General features: G+C 44.7%; 1 protein-coding gene across 1 annotated transcript in view; it reads right to left on the bottom strand.

Annotated features, from left to right (window-relative positions):
• LOC141225840 (omega-hydroxyceramide transacylase-like) overlaps nucleotides 1–27,008 on the bottom strand; it is a 67,263-nt gene that overhangs the window by 2,722 nt on the left and 37,533 nt on the right. Inside the window, exons 3-4 of the mRNA XM_073667105.1 lie at nucleotides 9,997–10,062; nucleotides 4,423–4,632 (exon numbers count right to left, since the gene is read on the bottom strand). Coding sequence (XP_073523206.1) covers nucleotides 4,423–4,632; nucleotides 9,997–10,062 — 276 coding nt within the window. The remainder of the gene's footprint in view (nucleotides 1–4,422; nucleotides 4,633–9,996; nucleotides 10,063–27,008) is intronic.

The following is a 27,008-nucleotide window of genomic DNA, read 5'->3' as shown; positions in this document are numbered from 1 at the left end:
GCGTTATAAAGTTGTGGTAAGGTTTTAACTGATCTGTTGAACATTGTTTAAAGGGAATGTGCACATTGGCAACCAATTATTTTATAGCTGTAATGCATCTAAAATAAAGGCATAAAGCCAATTTACAGCAGCCGATCAGGAGGGACGGTAATAACCTGAATAAAATCCTAAGCAGGGAATGCAGCAGCTATTGGACGGCAATTATAGGGTAGAGAAAGGGTGTCATAGCTTACAACTCAGCAACAGAGACATAAAAAAAGGTTTAAATACTCAAGCAATAATGTGTTGAAAAACAGAAATGAAAGTAGTAGTCCGAGAATAACTAATGCAAAGATTCAATTGATAGGGGTAGATAGAAATAGGGAAAATGCTGGCCACGGTGCCAGAATCCATGTGATTGATCAGTGATATGGTGGCTGCATCTGTCCTGCTGCATTTTAATTAAAATTACACATTTTTTCTTCATTCTTAATGCACTAAAAAGCAGAAGCAAGGCAATACAAGAATTTTTACAGAAAAAGTCTGAAATCAGTGTGAGATTGCTTGTCAAAATGACTGTACTGAGTTTGTGCATTTCTTTAGCATACTTCGTAAAGGGGGAATAATTGTTTTTAGAAATACAAAAAAACTCTCTCTACATCCAGGCTAAAAATTGCGACTCTCTACTTTACGAAGTGTGTGTGTAAGCAGACAATTTTTTTTGCACATCTGTTTCATTAGTCAAATTTTATATCTGTACATGCCACATATAACCTGTATTAGGGCACTGTATCTGTTTTTGCACATCTGTATTACTAGCTCATTTGACAACTGTACAGCAGCCTACTGCCACATTTTTCTTTCTGAACATTTACCTACCCACCTAGCATTTCTTATTACATTCTTTTTGGCATGGTGTAAAAAGATTATCAAAATTTAATTGTAGGGTTGTACAAAATGTATAGAAAGATAAAAAATGGTAATGGCAATGCATGGGGTAGTGCAAAATAAAAAAAAAAAAACACACCACGGCTAAGAATGTGGTAGCCGATAGCAGTAGAAGCATCACCACTATCAATTGCACCAGCCGTCCAGGCAGTAGTACTACCTAACACAGGCCATAATTGGTCTCCTCTGTCTCTGTCAAGCGTATTAAAGGGAAGACAGTGGAGGGCATTATGGAATATAGGACATGTCACTCGTCTCAGTCATAGCAGGATGATATTACCTCAGAGCAATCATCAGTTTGAGTCAGTGTTCTACAAAGAACAGTGTCTGATCATAAATGACTAAGAGGAATAATTTTTGGACCATTTTTCTCAATTAACCCCTTTACAACCCAAGGTGGTTTGTACGTTAATGACCAGGCCAATTTTTACAATTCTGACCACTGTCACTTTATGAGGTAATTACTCTGGAACTCTTCAACGGATCCCCCTGATTCTGAGACTGTTTTTTCGTGACAGATTGTACTTCATGATAGTGGTAAAAAATTTTCAATATCACTTGTGTTTATTTGTGAAAAAAACAGAAATTTGGCAAAAATTTTGCAATTTTCAAAATTTGAATTTTTATACCCTTAAATCAGAGAGATATGTCACACAAAATAGTTAATAAATAACATTTCCCACATGTCTACTTTACATCAGCACAATTTTGGAACCAAAATTTTTTTTTATTGGGGAGCTATAAGGGTTAAAAGTTGACGACCAATTTCTCATTTTTCCAACAAAATTTACAAAACCATTTTTTTTGGGGACCACATCATATTTAAAGTCACTTTGAGGGGTCTTTATGACATAAAATACCCAAAAGTGATACCATTCTAAAAACTGCACCCCTCAAGGTGCTCAAAACCACATTCAAGAACTTTATTAACCCTTCAGGTGCTTCACAGGAATTTTTGGAATGTGGAAGAAAAAAAATTAACATTTAACTTTTTGCACAAAAATGTTACTTTAGACCCAATTTTTTTTATTTTCGCAGGGGTAACAGAAAAAAATGGACCCCAAAATTTGTTGTGCAGTTTCTCCTGAGTAAGCAGATGCCCCATATGTTGGGGAAAACCACTGTTTGGGCGCGCGGCAGGGTTTGGAAGGGAAGGAGCGCCATTTGACTTTTTGAATGTAAAATTTGCTTGAATAATTAGCGGACGCCATGTTGCATTTGGGGAGCCCCTGATGTGCCTGAACAGTGGAAACCCCCACAAGTGACACCATTTTGGAAACTATACCCCTCAGGGAACTTATCTAGATGTGTGGTGAGCACTTTGAACCCCCAGGTGCTTCACAGAAGTTTATAACATTGAGCCGTAAAAATACAATTTTCACATTTTTCCCACAAAAATGTTTTTCAGCCCCCACTTCTGCATTTTCATAAGGGTAACAGGAGAAATTTCACTATGCAGTTTGTTGTGCAGTTTCTCCTGAGTAAGCAGATGCCCCATATGTTGGGGAAAACCACTGTTTGGGCGCGCGGCAGGGTTCGGAAGGGAAGGAGCGCCATTTGACTTTTTGATTGTAAAATTTGCTTGAATAATTAGCGGATGTGCCCCTGATGTGCCTAAACAGTGGAAACTCCTCACAGGTGACACCATTTTAGAAACTAGACCCCTCAGGGAACTTATCTAGATGTGTGGTGAGCACCTTGAACCCCCAAGTCCGTTACAGAAGTTTATAACATGGAGTCGTGAAAATAAAAAAAAAAAAATCAAACTTTTTCCACAAAAATGATGTTTTAGCCCCAATTTTTTTTATTTTCACAAGGGCAAGAGGAGAAAATGGACCCCAAAAACTTTTGTGTATTTTCTCCTGAGTACACCAATACCCCATATGTGGGGAAAATACAGTGTTTGGGCGCATGGCAGAGTTCAGAAGGGAAGGAGCACTGTGTGACTTTTTGAACGCAAAATCGGCTGGAATCGAGAGCGGACGCCATGTCGCTTTTGGAGAGCCCCTGATGTGCCTAAATAGTGGAAACCCCCCACAAATGACCCCATTTTGGAAACTACATCCCTCAAGGATTTTATCAAGGGGTATAGTGAACATTTTGAACCCTGAGGTACGACACAGAATTTGATGACATTAGGTCATCATATTGAATAAGTTGTCATTAGTCTTGAGCGCAAGTGCTCACTACTGAGTTTGCATCGGGTACTCAGGTATGCACCATGTATCACGGGTGCTCAAGTGAAATGCTCGAGTCCCCACCCGCATGTTTCACGGTTATTAGACACCCCAAAACAAACATGCGGGGATCGTTCTCAGAACAAGGCTCAATAGGGTTACTCGCGGTCAGCGGCAGACCCGAGCGTGAGAATTTCTGTGCCTGTTGCTGAACTGGAGTGAACTATAAAAGATCTTGTTCTAACAACGAGACTCCATAGGATTCGATGGGCATCGTGGGACATTACACTCTAGGATTTCCTGGATTTATAATTTTTTTAAAGGGAGTGGGGGAGTCTTTATTCCTTATTGGATCATCATCGAAGCTTCGTGGGACCATTTTTAATAATAAATTGGTGAACGAGGGAGTGTGGGGGGAGTCTTTATTCAAAAAAAAGTATTTTTTTCCTGTGTTTTTTTTTTTTTTAACTAATCAATTACTGGGTTAGTAATGGGGGTGTCTGATAGACGCTGCCCCATTACTAACCTCTGGGCTTGATATCAGCTGTCAATATCAAAATATTACCCCATTTGCCAACGCACCAGGGCCCAATAACCATAGACCTTCCCAGCCTCAGAATAACAGCTCCTAGCTGTCTGCTTTACATTGGCTGGTTACCAAAAATGAGGGGACTCCAAGCTGTTTTGTTAAATCTTTAAAAAAACGGCGTGGGGGGGGCCCTTTTGATAATCAGCCAAGATAACGCAGAAAGCTGAAGGCTGCAGCCCGCAGCTGTCTATTTTACCTGCGCTTATTATAAAAAATAAGGGGGACCCCACGTCTTTTTATTAATTTTTTTTCACATTGTGCGCCGGCCAATCACAGCCATGCAAATACTTGGCATGGCTTTGATAGGGCTGGAAGTGCCCACACCGGAAAAGTTTGTTAATTGGCTGTGCTACAGCCTTTCAACAAGCTTTGTTTGAGCTGCCGAACCTGAACAGTAATCCGGACTAATAACTCAGTGTTCGGAGTCCGTGCACGGACACTAGGTGTCAGATATGTACCCTGAACTTTACCGGTCGGGTTCGCTCATTACTATTATACACATCTTTTTAAGGCCACTGGAGAACCTACGAATCGTGGAGAATTTACTGTGAATAGAAGTTTTGGGAAAAATTCTCCGAACCTGGAAGATTTGACCATCTTTAGGAACCAGGGCTCCAAAAAAATTAAGATTATATTTGTACAAAATCTGTAAAGTCAAAGGTTATCTAATGAATAGAGACCTCCCTGTTTTCTACATATAGATATAATAATTAAAAAATAAATACTTACATCGGTTGGTGGTGGGAATAGAGAATAGATCACTCTACTCAGGTTCTGGACCGAGAACTGGAAGCTGGTATTACAAACCTGAAAGCATAGATGGCTGACAGGGCAATCTCTGGGACAAATGTCAATCTCTCCAGTGAAGGGGGATATAGTTATCAAAGACTTTAAACCAAACAAAGGTTGGAAGTTTGTGAGTCCACCATCAATGTATCTCTATGGGAAGGAAAAGTAAGGGTAGATAAAAAATAAATACCACTCATGTACTATTAAGCCTGATTAAAAAAAAAAAAAAGTAAACTACTGCTGCTACTACTCTTTTAGGTAATGTGTCATCAAAAAAAGGATTTCTTGTTTAAAATCAAGTTTTTGTTTTAAATATACTTTTATTAAAGTTTTTGGCTTTTTTTCTCCATATAACAATCAATATTAAAAATAAAAATTAAAAATGTTGTGATTTTCACAATGGCCACTGGGGTTATTCTACAGTCTTGTTTTAGGAAATCCACATTACATAGCCACAATGAAGTGATAAAAAAATGAGTTTGAGTTGCCCTTTTGTTAACAAAGTTCTGAATTTTTTTGACCTTCAAAATATAAAATATTTCGTATTGCCATGCTCAACTGAATAATTATGTTTGCTGGTCATTTTTACTGCATAATGAATGTAATAAAAACAAACCATCCCAAAAATATGTTTTTCATAATACCTTGATTTAAACAACAGCTCATTTTCTGTTGGCAACAACACAACCCCTTTATAATATATGGGTTTGCATTAGAATATTTGAGTTGTTCATTAAATGATTAGCACAGGATTATAAATGGTTATGTTCTATCAGGTTATTACTAGTGATGAGCGAGCACTAAAATGCTCAGGTACTTGTTGATCGAGTCGAGCAAATTGGAATGCTCGAGTACTCGGACGGAGTAATGAGCACAATGTAAGTCTATGGGAAATTCGAGCATTTTTCCGGCGGCTCTCCCCGGCGGTCTGCAGAGGGCCTAACAATTGCCCAAATCAATGGGAACAGTGCTGAAATGACATGGGAACAGCATGGGGAAGACCCCTGGAAGCATTTCTGACTCCCAGGTCACTGCTGTCAACATAGAGGTATTACGCCACTTTTACAGACTCACAATAAAACATACAAAAACGAAACCAAAATGGATTTTCCTGGGAAATATGTTAAGGAACATCCTTTCCAGGGTAATGACTTGTATAGAAGGCAAAATAAATAAATATCCAAAAACAAAAATGCTCCTCCACAACTTGGGCTATGTTCACATGTAGAGCTTTGGATGCGTTTTTGCAATTTTGCATTGCTTCCAACCAAGACAAATGCATTCAACAGGAAATGTGATTTTAACACCTTATCTGGCCATGGGGTGTGTGACACATCATCCGACACATCCTGTTTCATTTATGATGGAGAAACTCTGAAAATCACAAAGACTATTTTTATTGGGCCATCAGGCGGCCCTTACTATTCTTAAAGGGCCAGCAGTTGGCTATGCTTTGTTGTTCCCATTATTAACAAGTGGGTCTCCTATACTGTCATTGCATATGCAGTGACTACCAAAAATTTGGAGGAACTCCAATGCCCCTTGCAAGAGACGTAGATATGTTGATATGGTACATATGGTGGTGGAGGATGAGGATGCGTAGAAGGAGGAGGACAAGAGCAAAAACAAAATCAGGAAGCGTATACCCATGTCTGGGTGTGAAGACAGAAGTGCATGGGAATAGAGTTCGACCTCCCATAAAAAAGACACTGGATTTGAGTTTATGTTACGCTGCTATCATTCGGTGGTGTTGAGAAGTCTGGCCCAATCCAGCCCTTGTTCATTTTTATAAGAGTCAGCCTGTCAGCATTTTTCAGTTGACAGGCGGATGCTCTTATCAGTTATAATTCCACCAACGGCACTAAAAACCCGCTCTGACAAAACGCTAGCGGCAGGGCAGGCCAGGACTTCCAAGGCATAGAGAGCCAGTTCATGCCACGTGTCCAGCTTGGATACCCAATAATTATAAGGCACAGAGGAATCACGGAGGACGTTGGTACAGTTGGCAAGGTTCTCCCTTCACCATCTTCCGACACTTTGCACTTCTTGTAAGAGTACCCAGCGCATCAAGGCTTGTGCGATGGGATGGTCTGAGAAAACTGTCCCAGAACTTTGATAGTGTTCCCCTGCCTCTGCTCGATTGCATGTGTCTCTCTCGCTTGTACTCCTTGGTTGTCCTACGAACTGTGATCTGCAAGGGAATAAGAGACAGAAAGTTCTCCTTGTAGCGTGGGTCTTGAAGTGTCACCAACCAATAATGACTGTGACCCAAAATTTTAACAACACAAGGGTCACGGGAAAGGCAGCGTAACAAACTCAGCCATACGTGCCAAGAGGCAAGACTTCCGTGTCCTCACCAAGAGTACGACTGACCATGCTCTCCTCCTCGTCCTCCTCCTCTCTGTCCTCAGGCCATCCACACTGAACAGACGGTATGACAGTTGTGCAGGTAGTACAGTCTATAGCGCAGGAAACTAGCTCCTGTTCTTCCTCATGGTCTCCCAATCCACATTGGGATATGAGGCTGGGCTGTGTGGAATCACCTTGTATGGTTCCTTGCTCCATCTCATCGTGCTCCGCCTGCAATGCATCCTCTTTAATTGTGAGCAGAGAGCGTTTCAGAAGACAGAGAAGCGGGATGGTGATGTTAATTATGCCGTCATCGCCGCTCACCATCTTGGTGAAATCCTTAAAGTTTTGGAGGATGGTACATATGTCTGACATCCATGTCCACTCCTGAGGTTTTATGTGTGGCGTCTGACCTGAATACAGACAGCCTTGTTGATGCTGGTACTTAACAACTGCCCTCTTCTGCTCACAAATCCTTCCCAACATCTGTAATGTAGAGTTCCAATGCGTGGGGACATCGCAGATCAGTCGGTGAGCTGGAAGCTGCAAACGCAGCTGAAGCATGGCAAGAGCGGCGGAAGCTGTAGCAGACTTTCTAAAATGGGCACACAGGCGGCGTACTTTGACAAGCAGATCCGACAGATCCGGTAGGTTTTGAGAAACCGCTGAACCACGAGGTTAAGCACATGGGCCAGGCATGGTACGTGTGTGAGCTCGCCTTGCCTCAGAGCCGCCACCAGGTTCCGGCCATTGTCACACACGACCATGCCTGGCTGTAGGGTCAGCGGTGTCAGCCACACATCTGCCTGCTGTTTCAGAGCTGTCCACAACTCTTCAGCGTTGTGCTGTTTGTCACCTAAGCATATTCGCTTCAGCACAGCCTGTTGCCGCTTGGCCGAGGTAGTGCTGCAGTGCTTCCGGATGATGGATGATGATGAGGAGCTTTAGAATGTGGGGGCACCCCTGATTGACCCAGGGCCCACAATCCTCGGTGTCGGGAGGACGTGTTCCGTCCCAAGGTCTGACTGGGTCCCGGCTTCCATTATATTAACCCAGTGTGCCGTCAGCGATATGTACCATCCCTGCCCACAAGCACTTGTCCACGTGTCCGTAGTTAGGTGGACTTTCCCAGTAACTGCGTTGTTGAGGGCACGTCTAATGTTGTGGGACACATGCTTGTGTAATGCGGGGACGGCACACCGGGACAAATAGTGGCGGCTGGGGGACCGAGTACCGAGGGATGGCCGCCGCCATCAGGTTGCGGAAAGCTTCAGTCTCCACGAGCCTAAAAGGCAACATTTCGAGTGCAAGCATTCGCGAAATGTGTGAATTTAGTAGTGTGGCCTGTGGGGTATTGGCTGCGTATTTGCACTTGCATTCCAAGGACTGGGGTAGGGACAACTGAAGGCTGCGCTGGGACAAAGACGTGGACGTGCTTGCTGATGGTGCTAGTTGAGAGTGTGCAACAACAGATGCAGGGTGGGAGGCATCTTGGCATGCGCCATGGACAGGGGATTGGCATGTACGCACAACAGCGGAAGAAGCAGTGGTGTCACCCGCAGACACTGTTGCTGGACCCTGGGGTTCGGCCCACTTAGTCAGGTGCTTTGCTGCCATGTGCCTGATCATGCTGGTGGTGGTCAGGCTGCTAGTTTTGCTACCCCTGCTGATGCTGGCCTGGCAGGTAGTGCAAATGGACTTTTCTGGGTTTTCTGCAGAGTCTTTAAAAAACAACCAGACTCGGGAAGACCTAACAGTTGTACTGGCAACTTCCGTCGTGTTGGCGTTACGAGGAACGCTTTCCCGCCTTGCGTCTGCGGCCACCACACTGCTTCTTCTTGCCTGTTGTGGTGCTAAGCCTCCCTCCCACTGTGTGCTGCTGTCGTCGTTCTGTATGTCCCCCTGCCAGGTTGGGTCAGTTACTATATCATCCACTTCCGCACCCTGGTCCTCCTCCTGACTTTCTGGCAATTGATTATTAATCATCATCATCCATCATCATCTTGAGACAGTATGGCTGTGTGCCTACGATGCATTTAAGAGTTTCCGCAGCGGCAAAAACTCTGCAGAAACGCTTAAAAAACGCATGGTAGAAGGCCTGCCATGTTCCCCAATGATAATCCGCATGTGCTACTGATACTTGACCGTGTGGAAGACAGGGTGGTGGTGGTGGTGGTGGCTAAGTGACTGGAAGCATTATCTGCTATCCAACCAATAACCTTTTCACACTGCTCTGTGTTCAATAGTGGTGTTCTGTGGTCCCCTATTAATTGGGACAGGAAGGTCGAGCGACAAAATGTGGGTGTTTGTTGTGACACAATTTCAGCTTGCCCACGGCCACGTCCTCGACCTCTGCATGCACCATCACATTTACTTCCCCTCCCTTACCACGCACCTTGCCCATTTTTAATGGAGGGCAATATTTTCCACGTTCACGAGAAATGGCTGATTTTGGAACGCAGTTATATGTGATACGTCTGACAGAGAACCATGGTTTTAAATAGAAGGCCTTTAATTTGCTAATACTATCCTTCACAGACACCTAGTGTGAATAGCTTGACCGACACACTGCAACAGAATAGAAAAGGAGGCCAGTATTTTCCACGTTCAGTTTAAATTTCTGGATTTTTATCGCTGAAATATGGATCTGGCTCTATTCTGCAGTGAGAACAAGCAAATGGACAAGAAAAATGGTGTACTCTGGACTGCTTTTTAAGCAACCAACAGACTTGTGTGGCACTGTTATTCATGTACACTGACAATCAACAGAGGGTGCTGTCATGGAACACAAAAAGTAATTACCATGATGAGCAATTTCTACCAGTAGTGTGATCATCATAATAGCATAGAACAGGCAGGTACAGCTCTGATAGTTAGTCTGCAGGGCAATCAGACAGTGTGCTGGTTACCGCATAGGTGCCGACAGCATTATACACACATCATTTCTCATAAAGTATGGGGATTATTCTCATAATACTTCACTTAAGAGAGAACAATTATTCAGTAGGAAACGGAGTATAATCTAATTCCTTGATGTAACTTCATTTGAAAATTAATTTATAAAACCGCTCAATCAAGTACAAAATATGTAGTCAAAATATTAATTATAATAACAGATAGATGTTAACAATATTTTCTACATTAAAAAAAATCAGTTTTACTTACCACTCCCTGGAATATCGGTGGCAGAAACCCACAATAAAAAGGAACAAAACAGCTGCAGATAAGAGCCTGTGAAAACAAGCGTTAAAACAGATTGACTGAACACCGTACTATGTTTGAGATTGTCAGTTTGTCATTTGTTGAGTACTGTTATAAGAGCAGAAAAACTAGATTAAGGGTATATGTACAACTTGCGTTTTTGTTGCATTTTTGCCGTTTTTTTTTCACGCAGTTTTGTCACAAAACTTGAAGCATTCCTTAGTCCCAGCAAAGTGAATGAAATTCTTGAAATTTCATGCACTCGTTGCTTATTTTTTCCTCGCAGATCTACAACAGATTTATATCTGCGCCATGTCAATGCTTTCAAGGTTTTTGCTCCAGATTTAATTCATACTAACGAGTGGGGAAAAAGCCGCAATGAAAACGTATGTAAAAAAAATGCAACAAAAATGTGCTTATTTTATGCAGAGTTTTTCCTGCCAAGAGATGCATAAATCTCTCTTGCAAATACTTAAAGTGGTTGTCCGGTACTTTTAAAAAAAATGCCAGTGTGTTTTAATGATAAATACACCCTTCTTTCTAATTACCTTGTGCTGCTGATACTGCTTTACGTGACCCCCGGCTGACGTCACAAAGTGAGGTGTGACCCCTGGCTGCAGCCGCAGCTTGTCGTGATGTCAGCGGATGTCAACGCCGGCTGCAGCCGGGGGTCACGTGCTGCCTGTGAGCGGCCAGCGATAGCGCCGCTCACAGGCAGTATCAGCAGGGCAAGATAATTAGAAAGAAGGTTGTTTTTATCATTAAAACACACTGGCATTGACAACCCCTTTAACCTGGGCACATACGCGAAGGCCAAGATCAAAGAAGCACATTTAAAAATCGTCTGATTTTCATCCAGAAAACTCAGACATTTTTCATTTGTATTGTCATCCGTGTATCTGTATTTTTCATCTGTGTGATATAAGTTTTTATATAATCAACATTTTAAAATGTACATGATCAAAGACATTACCATTATCATAGGGAACTATCTAAAAAAATGGATGCAGTACAATGATCCATGTGTTGGAATAATGCTGATTAATGTATACATTGCATCAACTACAGTTTACTATTGTTGAATAGTGCATGAGTTTCTGTCTCCAGCAATATAGTGTTATATTGCCAATCACTGTTAAAAAAACAAGTTCCTGTTCACTCAGTGTGTGTGCGCGTGTATGTGTGTGTATGTGTGTGTAGCTGAAGCACACTTTCACTTTGCAAGCTGACAGACAAGATGCCAAGATCCTAAGCTATAAGAAATACCAGTTGTCAGCGGTGTTATCTTTGTTCCTGAATAAACATATATTCACTGCTGAACGGCTGGACAGTACAGAGATTAATCCGCTACCAACAGGTTATGGGCCCAGAAACCCAAAGACCCAGAGAACAGCCCAGAGGAGAGAGAACAACAGTGTACTAAGAAGGAGGAAAGATGGCTGCCAGCAGCAACTCTGAAGTTCACAGTGCCAAATCTGACTCACCAGAACTACCAATCCTGGAAATTCAAGGTAAAGATGCTGCTGATAAGAGAATTACATGAAAATACACACAGTAGTCTAGACCTGACCCGCTACCAGAAGACTCGGTAGTGAAGGATCAAAGAGCAGAAAGCACCATCTCCCTCAGCATAGATGAGGATCATATTGTGCATGTATGTGAAACTGCAAAAGAAAGGAGGGAACAGCTGCAGAAATTGCATGAAAGGATAAATCTCAGTAATAAGCTCTATTTAATGAGAAAGCTATATCAGTCTAACCTAAATAAGGGTCACGATATGCAGGACTACATAAGAAATACCGGATAATAAAACACACTTGTTTTCACAAATTTGGAAGGAAAATGGGGGTGCCTCTTATAATTTGAATGTATCTTACCGTGGAAGGGCAGAACTTTTATTAAATAAAATGTTGGTGCATCTTCTAGTCCGATTTTACAGTAGCTTACCGGAGGGGGGCATCTGCGGTGGAACAGGGTCACAGGAGGCAGGGTCGCTATTGCAGGAAGCTGGCAGTGGCGATAACAGGAGTGGGGCGATGCTGCGGGTCCATGGACTGGACTGGAGGAGGGGGGTTCGGCGGTACGAGGCTGCGGAGGGCCCGGGGTTTTCACAAAATGACGGCGGAGTCCCCGTACTTCCCATTGTTTCCACTGCAGGGAAGATTTAGTGCAACGGGTGTGGAAGATTTGAGGACACAAGTTTGGGGAGTAAGGAAGGGACAGGTGCAGACACAATATAGGGAGCCGGAGAAATTTCAAGGTACAGTATGAGGAACAAGGGTGGAGATGGGGGGCACGTATGGGGAAACAGTATGTGTGTGGACACAGTATTCTGAATGGGGAAAGCGAGCGGACACAGTATGCTGAGTGGGTGGATGGGGGTGGACACAGTATGGCAAGTGGGGGGATGGGGGTGCACACAGTATGGTGAGTGGGGGGATGGATGCGGACATAGTATTAGGAGCGAGAGAGGGAATGTATGGGAGGAAAGGAATGTATATGTCATGCAAGGTGTGGGAAAGACTAAGTGCAACACAAATGGAAGAGGGGGAGGAAGCCCAAACACAAGGCAAAGGGGGAGTGGAGACCCCTAGGCTGATCTTATATCAACCTGCCTACCCTACCGTCCCTATATAGGTTCCACACCCATCGCTGAGCAGGAACCTAAGCCCTGGATGTCCCTAGAGCTTGGCCCTAGATAGGGAGGGGAAGGGGTGAGCACTGGTCATGCCCCACTACAAACTAAAGACAACAAGGTAGACAAACAAAGGGGATAAACTTAGCTTGAGCAGACACCAAAGAAGTAATGCCAACTGTCCTCCAAGGGCACAAGAAAAGAAGCTAGCCGACTGCTAGTGCTCCAAGCCTGCACAAAGGTATATAGAAGTATCACTGGCGATGCCCTGGAGCAAACTGAGTTTTTAACTCCCAGGCAAGGGTGTGTCAGTCATCAGCAGGAGGAAGGTCGCCGCTGGGTCCTAAAGGAAGAAGGATTAAGAAGGCATCTGTAATGCCAAGCGCAGTGACCTTCTACAGCCAGATCCAGAGCGACTGCTATTACACCTGACACACCCATGACAGTATACGGAGTTCAAGCCACCGGGACTCATGGCAGCTCTAGAGCCAGACTGTTGAATGCCGGTTACTGAGTGCAGCTCACATCATTGTTGCCGGGTCTCCCTGAGATCAGAACAAGCAGGGGACATTGATGGCAGTTGTCTTCATCACCCACAGTGTACATTATGTGTAAAATCAATAATTATAAAAAAATAAAATTAAAAAAAACCCACAGCGTGGGCTCCCGCCGATTATTCATAACCAGCAGAGGGAAAGCCAACCACTGGGGGCTGATATTACTAGCCAAGGAAAGGGGCCATTGGCCAAAGATGTTCTCTGGCTATTAATAACAGCTCACAGATGTCCGATTAGCCTTTAATGGCTAAATAACATGGGGACCCCTGAAAAAAATTGACGTTAGGTCCCCCTATAAAATGTAACCAACAAAGGCTAGGCAGACAGCTCAGGGCTGATATTAATAGCCAGGGATGGGGCCATGGATCCTGACCCCCTCCGAGGCTAATAACATCATCTCTCAGTGGCCCCAGAAATAGCGCATCAATAAGATGCACCAAATCTGGCACTTAGCCTCCACTCTTCCCACTTGCCATGTGGCGGTGGCAAGTGGGGTAATAGGGTTGGGGTTCATGTCAGCCTTGTCTGGGCAGCTGACATGAAGACCAGGTTAGTAATCGAGAAGCGCCTATCCATTACTAATCCTAAGTTAAGTCAGATATATAAATCAGTGTTTGTAGCTTACTGTACATGTAATTAAATCAAGCAAGCCAAGTCTGGCACAGACGGGTCTGACTTTTAAAGGGTTGCTTTTTAAGGGGCTAAAAATGAAATATGCCAGAAATATAACCCCTCATCACCATTCTTCATCTGACAATCTGTTCTGCTTCACCCACAGGTACGTCATCTGACCCTACCTGCAAACCCCATGCTGCACATCTGACTGTCTTTCCAAACTGTTTCTATTTGTCTCCCGGTACGTTCCCTGTATCCATTATCTGCTGTATATCCACTGATCTCTGCTAATTTCATTCTATCTGTCCTTGGTATGTTCGGTCCAATCTGCATGTTCATCACCTCAGTCCTTCTATCCCAATACACACTGGTCCCTATCTGTCTGTTTCCTGAATTAATTTAGCCTCTGTGTCCTAAATACTCCACCCATGCTTTTGTGAGCAGTGTCCCTGCGTCTCCTCCCCTCCTGCACATCTGACCCACAGCTCCATAAATCAAGCAAGCCAAGTCTGGCTTTTTAAGGGTTGCTTTTTAAGGGGCTAAAAATGAAATATGCCAGAAATGGGCCAGAAGTGACCAGAACGTAAGGATAACTATCTACTATTGGTACTTAGATTCTTTTTCTCATTCTACCTTAGACGTTGATCATGCTTACATATGCCCTTACTGTTTTTGCCCCACTAATCCTCACTCTCCTTCGCTATCCCCAAACCCCAGCACCCTCTAACCAAATCGTCATCTCTCCTTCCCTCCTACCTCGCCACCTAACCTCATCTACAGACCTGCTCCTGAACCTCAGATCGATCCTACCAAAACATAGCACAAGCCGGACACCCTCCTTCTCCCACCTGCTCTCCCTCTCTCTGCTTCTCCTCACTGCTGGCGACATATCTCCCAATCCTGGACCCCCATAGCTTGCACCTTCCACCAATTCCCCCACCTATCGCATCAAACCAACTGTAAACTACCACAACCTCTATTACGCAAAACCGGTCCCCCTGACGCCCACCCCGCTGCTCCCTCTCTCTAGAGCACTGTGGAATGCACGCTCTGTCTGCAACAAGCTCCATTTTATCCACGACCTCTTTACCTCTCGTCATCTCTCCTTCCTGGGCATCACAGAGACATGGCTAACACCCTCTGACACTGCCTCCCCTTCTGCGCTGTGTTACGGCGGCCTCCACTTCACCCACACTCCTCGCCCTGGAAACAGACATGGTGGAGGAGTGGGTCTTATCCTCTCTAACAACTGCACCTTTAGCCCTACTCCTCCTCTTCCCTCCCTTATTCTCCCTTCTTTTGAAGTCCACTCTGTCCACCTTTACTCTCCCTCCAACCTCCAAGTGGCTGTCATATACCGACCCCTAGGCCCGATCACTGCCTTTATTGATCAATTCTCCACCTGGCTTCTTTACTTTTTCTCGGCTGACATTCCCACAATCATCATAGGCAATTTCAACATCCCCACTGACACTCGCCAGTCAGCAGCATCCAAACTCTTGTCACTTGCTTCATCCTTTGGATGTTATGATCTGCAGCATAAACTAAGGAAAGATAGGGGAAAGCTATCCCTACAGTAAGACTAAGCTGAATCCCTACGATGTAGCGGGCTGACTGTTCCTTGTGAACAGACCCGCCTTAGTCCTCGGCTAGTCTGAACGAAGACCTATAGAATTAAGGGAGGGGTCCCTAAATGAACTAAGGACTGGGACAAAAATGGGACACTTCCTAAACAGAAGTTGTTGCAGAGCACAAAAGACAAACTGACAAAAAGTACTAGAGGTCCCAGAGGACCAAGCGAACTAGACAGAGATAGGCACCAAAGCACCTGGCTAGAGAGACAGTCAAACAACACTGAAGTCCAGCAAAGCCAGAAGGGCGGAGCTGGAATAAATAGGCAGATGGTCACGTAACCGCAAAACACAAGATAGAAAAAACTAACAGGAGGGTTCTAACATTGGACTTACTCAGTGGCCCTCCTCAGCCACTCACACAGACGGACACACTAGACCTTATCTTCACCCGACTCTGCTCCCTATCTAAGCTCACAACCTCCCCCTTACCCCTATCTGACCACCATCTACTCACATTCTCATCCCTGTCCTCCTCACCTGTCACCCATGTCCGGCAACTAGCACACCCCCGCAGAAACCTTGCACATCTAGACACTCACACACTCTCTGACTCTGTTCTACCACCGACATCCATATCCTCACTCCATGACACACAGCACCACCGCTTTCTACAATGCCACTCTCTCACCAGCTATTGACTCTGTCGCCCCTCTTGTGCATGGCAGAGCGCGACGAGTCAACAGGCAACCATGGCACAACAACCTCACTAAACAGCTTCGACAAGCATCCAGGGTTGCGGAGCGGCGTTGGAAGAAAACACATACTCAAGATGACTTCACTGCATTCAAACAAGCAACACTCGCCTTCAAATCAGCACTCACCTCTGCTAAACAGGCCTACTTCACAACCCTCATATCCTCCCTATCCTACAACCCCAAAGAGCTATTCAACACTTTTAACTCTCTCCTCCGCCCTCCACTAGCCCCTCCGACCTCCGTCATCTCTGCTGAGGAGTTTGCCACACACTTCCAAAACAAGACTGACCAAACACGGCAAGTCTTTACTGTCCGACCTCCACAACCCCTTTGTTTTCCACACCATTTCCCTACCCCCATAACCTCCCTTCCCAACATCACTGAAAGAGACCTTACTGGTCTCCTCTCCAAATTACACCTCACCATATGTGCACTCGACCCCATCCCATCCCACCTCCTCCCCAACCTTACCCCCACACTCATCACATCCCTAACCCATCTCTTCAACCTATCACTATCTTCTGGTACTTTCCCCGCTGCCTTCAAACATGCCACAATCACGCCCATCCTCAAAAAGCCATGCCTCGACCCAACCGCCTTGTCCAGCTATCGCCCCATATTGCTGCTCCCATTTGCCTCCAAACTCCTTGAGCAACACGTTCACGCTGAACTTTCCTCCCACTTTTCATCTAACTCTTTCAACAACCGACAATCTGGCTTCCGCCCCCACCAATCCACCGAAACTGCCCTTACCAAAATCACCAAATGACTTACTTACAGCCAAAGCTAACAGACAATTCTCTGTACTCCTTCTTCTTGACCTGTCCTCTGCTTTCGATACAGTTGACCACTGCCTCCTACTACAAACCCTCTCAATTTGGCGTCAAAGACCTTGCCCTATCCTGGATCTCCTCATACCTTTCTAACAGCACATTTAGTGTCTCCCACTCCCACACTACCTCCTCACCCCAGCCCCTCTCTGTTGGAGTCCCTCAAGGCTCTGTCCTAGGACCCCTACTCTTCTCAATCTATACCCTTGGCCTGGGACAGCTCATAAAATCCCATGGCTTCCAGTACCATCTGTACGCTGATGAGACCCAGATCTACCTCTCTGGCCCAGATGTCACCTCTCTGCTGTCCAGAATCCCAGCATGTCTAGCAGCCATATCCTCCTTCTTCTCCTCCCACTACCTCAAGCTCAATGTAGACAAAACTGAACTCATTATCTTTCCCCCATCTCGCATATCTTTCTCACCTGATCTTTCTATCACAATAAATGACATCACTCTTTCCGCTGTACCGACAATCTGCTGCCTCGGAGTAACCCTTGACTCTGCCCTGTCCTTCAAACCCCACATCCAAGCTCTCGCCACCTCCTGTCGCCTCCATCTCAAAAATATTTCCAGAACCCTTCCTCCGTCCTTTCCTCAACCCTCAATCTACTAAACTGCTTGTGCATGCCCTCCTCATCTCCCGCCTCGACTACTGCAACATCCTCCTCTGTGGCCTACCTGCTAACACTCTCACTCCACTCCAGTCCATCCTCAACTCTGCTGCACGAATTGTTCATCTCTCACCTCGCTACTCCTCTGCTACCCCCCTTTGCAAATCCCTTCACTGGCTCCCATTCCCCCAGCGTATCCAGTTCAAACTACTAGCACTGACCTACAAAGCCATCCATAACCTCTTTCCTCCGTACATCTCTGAACTAATCTCCCGATATATTCCTTCACGTAACCTCCGGTCCTCCCAAGACCTCATTCTCTCCTCCAAACTTATTCATTCCTCACGCAATCGCCTCCAAGATTTCTCCCGAATATCCCTCGTCCTATGGAATTCTGTGCCTCAACACGTCCGATTATCCACCACACCTGGATCCTTCAGACGGAACCTGAAAACGCATCTCTTCAAACAAGCTTACAGCCTGTCATGACCTTGCTTGCTGCCACCCCCAACAACACCGGAGCTACTGCAATCCCTCAACCTACTGTCTCCGCCCCATTCCTGTAGAATGTAAGCCCGCAAGGGCAGGGTCCACTTCCCTCCGTACCGTTCTATCATTGTTAGTTTGTTTACTGTGATATCTGTATTTGGTATGTAACCCCTTCTTATGTACAGCACCAGGGAATCAATGGCGCTATATAAATTAATAATAATAATTCATTAATAAATTATTACATTTCAGAAAAAAATGGTGTGGGATCTCCCTAAATTTTATTAACGAGCAGAGGGAACAGCTGGGCCCGATGTTTATAGCCTGGGAAGAGGGTAACACCCATGGAGTTTCTCAGGCTATTAATATCACCCCACAGCTGTATACTTAGCCATCACCGGTTATTAAAATGGGGGACCCCCAAAAAAATTTGACGTACCCTATAATTAATAACCAGCAAAGGCTAGGCAGACAGCTGCAGGCTGATATTGTAATTTGTAAAATGGGGTCACTTATGGGAGATTCTGCTGTTCTGGCACCTCAGGGGCTTTGCCAATGTGATGACGCGCCCCCTGGGCCGTGGGGTACTCTGTGCGGGGCCGGTCGTTGCAGGGGATATGTCACAGTGGTGGTGACCTGGTCTGTGACCCAGGGCGGTCAATAAAAAGGGGATTATTTACAGGGGATTTATAGTTTTTATATACAGTTCGTGACGACACCTGTGGTATGCGGCTATATGGAGCCGCCGCTGCGGAGCAGGTCCTCTGGAGCTGGTGTAAATGCAGCAGAGTTGGTTTAGCTTTCCACAGGTAGAGCTTAGCTCCAGGGCCGTGCTGAGTTATTATGGATGTTGCGGTGTAGTGCAGGGGGTGATGGTGCAGCAGTAATTCACGGAGACAGTGGGGTGCAGTCTTCAGAGTTTACTCACAGTTGTTGCAATCCAAGTTACAGGTACCGGTGTAACTTCCCACGTCACGCCGCGTTCACCAGGCAGGGGTTCAGCAATCCCTCAGGTAATTCCAGAGCACTTAACGGGACCCCCTTCTGTGTACCTTTCTCAGTCGTCTTCCTGCGCTGGCTCTCACCCTCCTGCCCTGCGCCTCACAATCAGTGTCCCAAGCCGGTAGCCTCGGGTCTTGTCGGGTGACCTGCAGTCCCCTGGACCCTCTGTGGCCACCTTTTTGGCGATGTAATTGTGGCTGTGGCAACTGCACCCTGAAAGTACAGAAGCCTCCGGTTTCTAGCTGAACGTTGCAATTCTCACTAGTTAGGGGCCGGTCCCCTCTGCGGCTTGATCCTTCCACGTCCTGGTAGATTCGGGTATATGGGTGGCCTCCAGCACTGTCCGTACCCCTAGGATCCCCTCGTTCCTCCTGGAGCCTTCTTTCCTGCTCCTCTCTCCTTCACAGCCTTGGGCCTCTCATTAGGCCCTCCTCCTGAGCAGAGCTCCTGCTCCACACACTCTCCTCCTCTGACTGATCTGACTTTCCAAGATGGTTCCCTCTTTTATATCACTTCCTTTCCTGTGCTCGACTGAACTACTTCCTCCACCCACACCCACTACATAGTTCCACCCTTCAGCTAGGGACCAGCGACTGTGCTCTCCCTTAGGAGCAATCTCGCCCTGCCCCCACTGAAGTGGAATGTGTTGGTTGCAGGTGTTAGGGTCCCGGGCAGCACTCTATCCTTACCTGAGAGTGAGATGCCACACCTCTGGTCGAGATGCAGTACCTCTGTGGCGACTGAACCCGCAGGGGCGCCACAGTGACATGGCCCCCTCAAACCAGTCCAGCAAAATCTGGACTCCAATAAGGTGCTTCTTCCCTTCTGCGTTTTGCACTGAGCCTCAAAAGTAGTTTTCGACCACATATGGGGTATTGGCGTACACAGGAGAAATTGCACAACAAATTTTGGGGTCTATTTTCTTCTGCTATCCTTGTGAAAATGAATAAAATTGGGTCTAAAACAACATTTTTGTGGGAAAAGTATATTTTTTTCATTTTTCAGATCCACGTTGTAAAATTATGTGAAGCACCTGTGGGTTAAAGAGGTCACCACACATTTAGATAAATTCCTTGAGGGGTGTAGTTCAAAAATGGGGGGGGGGTTCTACTGGCACATCAGGGACTCTCCAAACGAGACATGGCGTTCGCTAATTATTCCAGCAAATTTTACATTCAAAAAAATCAAATGGCGCTTCTTCTCTTTCGATCCCAGCCGTGCCCCCAAACAGTGGTTTTCTCCCACATATGGGGTATCAGCGTGCTCAGAAAAAATTGCACAACAAATTGTTTATTTTCTCCTGTTACCCTTGAGAAAATCAAAAAATTTGGGTCTAAAGTAACATTTTTGTGAAAAAAAAAGTTAAAATGTTAATTTTTTCCTTCCACATTCCATTAATTTCTGAAGTACTTGAAGGGTTAATAACATTTTTTAATGTGGTTTTGAGCCCCTTGAGGGGTGCAGTATTAAGAATGGTGTCACTTTTGGGCAGTTTCTGTCATATAGGCCCCTCAAAGTCACTTCAAATGTGATGTGGTCTGGACTTGAGGAAGAATTTTGCCGACTCACATCCCTTCTCGTGCTCGATCGAATAAAAATATCATCAATAAAGCGACGCTAGCGGACCAGGTCCGCCAGTAACTCTCCTCCCGGGAAGATGACGTGGGACTCCCATCTACCCATAGAGATTGGCATAACTAGGGGCGAACGTGGTCTCCATGGCGGTGCCCCACATCTGAAGATATACAGGTGCATCTCACTAAATTAGAATATCATCAAAAAGATAATTTATTTCAGTTCTTCAATACAAAAAGTGAAAGTTCTATATTATATAGAGTCATTACAAATAGAGTGATCTATTTCAAGTGTTTATTTCTGTTAATGTTGATGATTATGGTTTACAGCCAATGAAAACACATAAGTCATTATCTCAGTAAATTAAAATAATTAATAAAAAACACATGCAAAAGCTTCCTAAGCGTTTAAAAACGTCCCTTAGTCTGTTTCAGTAGGCTCCACAATCATGGGGAAGACTGCTGACTTCACAGATGTCCAGAAGGCACTCCACAAGGTCCCAGAGTTCCAATTTTCATTTGGAAATCAAGGTCCCAGAGTCTGGAGGAAGAGTGGAGAGGCCACAATCCAAGCTGCTTGAGGTCTAGTGTGAAGTTTCCACAATAAGTGATGGTTTGGGAGCCATGTCATCTGCTGGTGTAGGTCCACTGTGTTTTATCAAGACCAAAGTCAGAGCAACCGTCTACCAGGAAATTTTAGAGCACTTCATGCTTCCCTCTGCCGACAACCTTTTTGGAGATGGAAATTTCATTCTCCAGCAGGACTTGGCACCTGTCCACACTGCCAAAAGTACCAATACCTGGTTTAAAAAGCAACAGTATCACTGTGCTAGATTGGCCAGCAAACTCGCCTGACCTTAATCCCATAGAGAATCTGTGGGGTATTGTCAAGAGGAAGATGAGAGACACCAGACCCAACAATGCAGACGAGCTGAAGGCTGCTATCAAAGCAACCTGGGCTTCCATAACACCTCAGCAATGCCACAGGCTGATAACCTCCATGCCACGCCACATTGATGCAGTAATTGATGCAAAAGGAGCCCCGATCAAGTGTTAAGTGCATTTATTGAACATACATTTCACTAGGCCAACATTTCAGATTTTAAAAACACTTTTCAAGCTGTTGTTATAAAGTATTCTAATTTACTGAGATAATGACTTTTGTGCTTTCATTGGCTGTAAGCCATAATCATCAACATTAACAGAACTAAACACTTGAAATAGATCACTCTTTGTAATGACTCTATATAATATTTGAGTTTCACTTTTTGTATTTAAGAACTGAAATAAATTAACTTTTTGATGATGTTCTAATTTAGTGAGATGCACCTGTAGGTCATTATGATATGAAAAATAGTATTCAGTTCTCCTATCCCATAACTATCAATAAGGAACTGGATCTGATTATGGTGATATTTTCTACTGGCCTCAAATAATTTTGCCACCTTACATCCATTCTTGTGCTTGATCACGGTGTACAATGAGGTTACAGCCAATGTTCCTAAAATAAAACCGTCTTCCCATTTTATGGTTTTCAATATTTGAGTAATGTGACCAGTGTCCTTCAAATAGGCTGGTGATTGACTGACACATTGTTGGAGGTGAGAATCAACATATCTAGATAAATTGGCAGTGAGGCAGCCAATTCCTGAGACAATTGGCCATCCCGGTGGATTAACAGTGATCTTATATAATTTTGGAATAGGATAAAAAAAAACTGCCAGTCTAGGTGCTTTGTTAAGTATACATTCAAACTTTAGTATTGAGTAGGTCTTCCCTTCATACTCTATCAGCCAATATCTCCTATTCCTTTCTAAATTTCTTTATAGGGTCGGATTTAAATTTTCTCTGGGTTTGAGTGTCACAACAACTGTATTGATTCACTGTGGTAATAGGAAGTGTCCATGACTACTATCCTACCCCCTTATACGCAGGGTGAATAGTAATATCTTTGTTTTGAAATTGTAATGAAAATTATAGCGCTCTGTTCCCTACTGGTCAAATTTGATAGTGGGAATCTAGATTTTTTTGTAATTCAATTGCCGTATTTCATTAGGTTACCATAGATTCAAAAGTTTTGAAAGCCACTGAGTACTTAATAGGGTTAAATTTTGATTTTGTTGTGTGAATATACCGAGATCTAGTGGCATCATTATAACTAGCACAATTGGAATTAATGTGACAGTTTGATGCAGTGTCGGACTGGAGTACCTTGGGCCCACCATGCAGTTATGTAAAAATACCACACAGGATAGATCCTATATGCTACACCACACAGGAGAGCTGACAGATCCTCTATATACTACACCACACAGGAGAGCTGACACATCCTCTATATACTACACCACACAGGAGAGCAGACAGATCCACTATATACTACACCACACAGGAGAGCTGACAGATCCTCTATATACTACACAATACAGGAGAGCTGACAGATCCACTATATACTACACCACACAGGAGAGCTGACAGATCCTCTATATACTACACCACACAGGAGAGCTGACACATCCTCTATATACTACACCACACAGGAGAGCTAACACATCCTCTAAATACTACACAATACAGAAGAGCTGACACATCCTCTATATACTACACCACACAGGAGAGCTGACACATCCTCTATATACTACACCACACAGGAGAGCAGACAGATCCACTATATACTACACCACACAGGAGAGCTGACAGATCCTCTATATACTACACAATACAGGAGAGCTGACAGATCCTCTATATACTACACCACACAGGAGAGCTGACAGATCCTCTATATACTACACCACACAGGAGAGCTGACAGATCCTCTATATACTACACCACACAGGAGAGCTGACAGATCCTCTATATACTACACCACACAGGAGAGCTGACAGTTCCTCTATATACTACACCACACAGGAGAGCTGACATATCATATATATACTACACCACACAGGAGAGCTGACACATCCTCTATATACTACACCACACAGGAGAGCTGACAGATCCTCTATATACTACACCACACAGGAGAGCCGACACATCCTCTATATACTACACCACACAGGAGAGCCGACACATCCTCTATATACTACACCACACAGGAGAGCCGACACATCCTCTATATACTACACCACACAGGAGAGCCGACACATCCTCTATATACTACACCACACAGGAGAGCCGACACATCCTCTATATACTACACCACACAGGAGAGCTGACAGATCCTCTATATACTACACCACACAGGAGAGCTGACAGATCCTCTATATACTACACCACACAGGAGAGCTGACAGATCCTCTATATACTACACCACACAGGAGAGCCGACACATCCTCTATATACTACACCACACAGGAGAGCAGACAGATCCTCTATATACTACACCACACAGGATAGCCGACACATCCTCTATATACTACACCACACAGGAGAGCTGACACATCCTCTATATACTACACCACACAGGAGAGCAGACAGATCCTCTATATACTACACCACACAGGAGAGCCGACACATCCTCTATATACTACACCACACAGGATAGCCGACACATCCTCTATATACTACACCACACAGGAGAGCTGACAGATCCTCTATATACTACACCACACAGGAGAGCCGACACATCCTCTATATACTACACCACACAGGAGAGCTGACAGATCCTCTATATACTACACCACACAGGAGAGCTGACACATCCTCTATATACTACACCACACAGGAGAGCTAACACATCCTCTAAATACTACACAATACAGAAGAGCTGACACATCCTCTATATACTACACCACACAGGAGAGCTGACACATCCTCTATATACTACACCACACAGGAGAGCTGACACATCCTCTATATACTACACCACACAGGAGAGCTGACAGATCCTCTATATACTACACCACACAGGAGAGCTGACACATCCTCTATATACTACACCACACAGGAGAGCTGACACATCCTCTATATACTACACCACACAGGAGAGCTGACAGATCCTCTATATACTACACCACACAGGAGAGCTGACAGATCCTCTATATACTACACCACACAGGAGAGCTGACAGATCCTCTATATACTACACCACACAGGAGAGCTGACAGATCCTCTATATACTACACCACACAGGAGAGCCGACACATCCTCTATATACTACACCACACAGGAGAGCAGACAGATCCTCTATATACTACACCACACAGGATAGCCGACACATCCTCTATATACTACACCACACAGGAGAGCTGACACATCCTCTATATACTACACCACACAGGAGAGCAGACACATCCTCTATATACTACACCACACAGGAGAGCTGACACATCCTCTATATACTACACCACACAGGAGAGCCGACAGATCCTCTATATACTACACCACACAGGAGAGCCGACACATCCTCTATATACTACACCACACAGGAGAGCCGACACATCCTCTATATACTACACCACACAGGAGAGCCGACACATCCTCTATATACTACACCACACAGGAGAGCCGACACATCCTCTATATACTACACCACACAGGAGAGCCGACACATCCTCTATATACTACACCACACAGGAGAGCCGACACATCCTCTATATACTACACCACACAGGATAGCCGACACATCCTCTATATACTACACCACACAGGATAGCCGACACATCCTCTATATACTACACCACACAGGAGAGCCGACACATCCTCTATATACTACACCACACAGGAGAGCCGACAGATCCTCTATATACTACACCACACAGGAGAGCAGACAGATCCTCTATATACTACACCACACAGGAGAGCCGACACATCCTCTATATACTACACCACACAGGAGAGCTGACAGATCCTCTATATACTACACCACACAGGAGAGCTGACAGATCCTCTATATACTACACCACACAGGAGAGCTGACAGATCCTCTATATACTACACCACAGGAGAGCTGACAGATCCTCTATATACTACACCACACAGGAGAGCTGACAGATCCTCTATATACTACACCACACAGGAGAGCTGACAGATCCTCTATATACTACACCACACAGGAGAGCTGACAGATCCTCTATATACTACACCACACAGGAGAGCTGACAGATCCTCTATATACTACACCACACAGTAGAGCTGACACATCCTCTATATACTACACCACACAGGAGAGCTGACAGATCCTCTATATACTACACCACAGGAGAGCTGACAGATCCTCTATATACTACACCACACAGGAGAGCTGACACATCCTCTATATACTACACCACACAGGAGAGCCGACACATCCTCTATATACTACACCACACAGGAGAGCCGACACATCCTCTATATACTACACCACACAGGAGAGCTGACAGATCCTCTATATACTACACCACAGGAGAGCTGACACATCCTCTATATACTACACCACACAGGAGAGCCGACACATCCTCTATATACTACACCACAGGAGAGCTGACAGATCCTCTATATACTACACCACACAGGAGAGCTGACACATCCTCTATATACTACACCACAGGAGAGCTGACACATCCTCTATATACTACACCACACAGGAGAGCCGACACATCCTCTATATACTACACCACACAGGAGAGCTGACAGATCCTCTATATACTACACCACACAGGAGAGCTGACAGATCCTCTATATACTACACCACAGAGGAGAGCTGACAGATCATCTGTATACTACACCCCACAGGAGAGCTGACAGATCCTCTATATACTACACCACACAGGAGAGCTGACACATCCTCTATATACTACACCACACAGGAGAGCCAACACATCCTCTATATACTACACCACACAGGAGAGCTGACACATCCTCTATATACTACACCACACAGGAGAGCTGACAGATCCTCTATATACTACACCACACAGGAGAGCTGACACATCCTCTATATACTACACCACACAGGAGAGCTGACACATCCTCTATATACTACACCACACAGGAGAGCTGACAGATCCTCTATATACTACACCACACAGGAGAGCCGACACATCCTCTATATACTACACCACACAGGAGAGCTGACAGATCCTCTATATACTACACCACACAGGAGAGCTGACAGATCCTCTATATACTACACCACAGGAGAGCTGACACATCCTCTATATACTACACCACACAGGAGAGCTGACAGATCCTCTATATACTACACCACACAGGAGAGCTGACAGATCCTCTATATACTAAAAGAAGGAATAGGATAGAGAAATTACTTGACTAGAGTCCCTAATTATTCAAAGATTGATTACCCTTCTATGATAGCTTCAATAAGGTATAATATCAGTTAGAGTTTAAACTATAA

This window comes from Phyllobates terribilis, unplaced genomic scaffold (assembly GCF_046119375.1).
Source record: "Phyllobates terribilis strain yellow unplaced genomic scaffold, ASM4611937v1 Scaffold_2__4_contigs__length_985480577, whole genome shotgun sequence".
Lineage (NCBI taxonomy): Eukaryota > Metazoa > Chordata > Amphibia > Anura > Dendrobatidae > Phyllobates > Phyllobates terribilis.
Note: the sequence above shows the minus strand (reverse complement) of the source record. Positions and strands in the feature narration are given on the sequence as shown.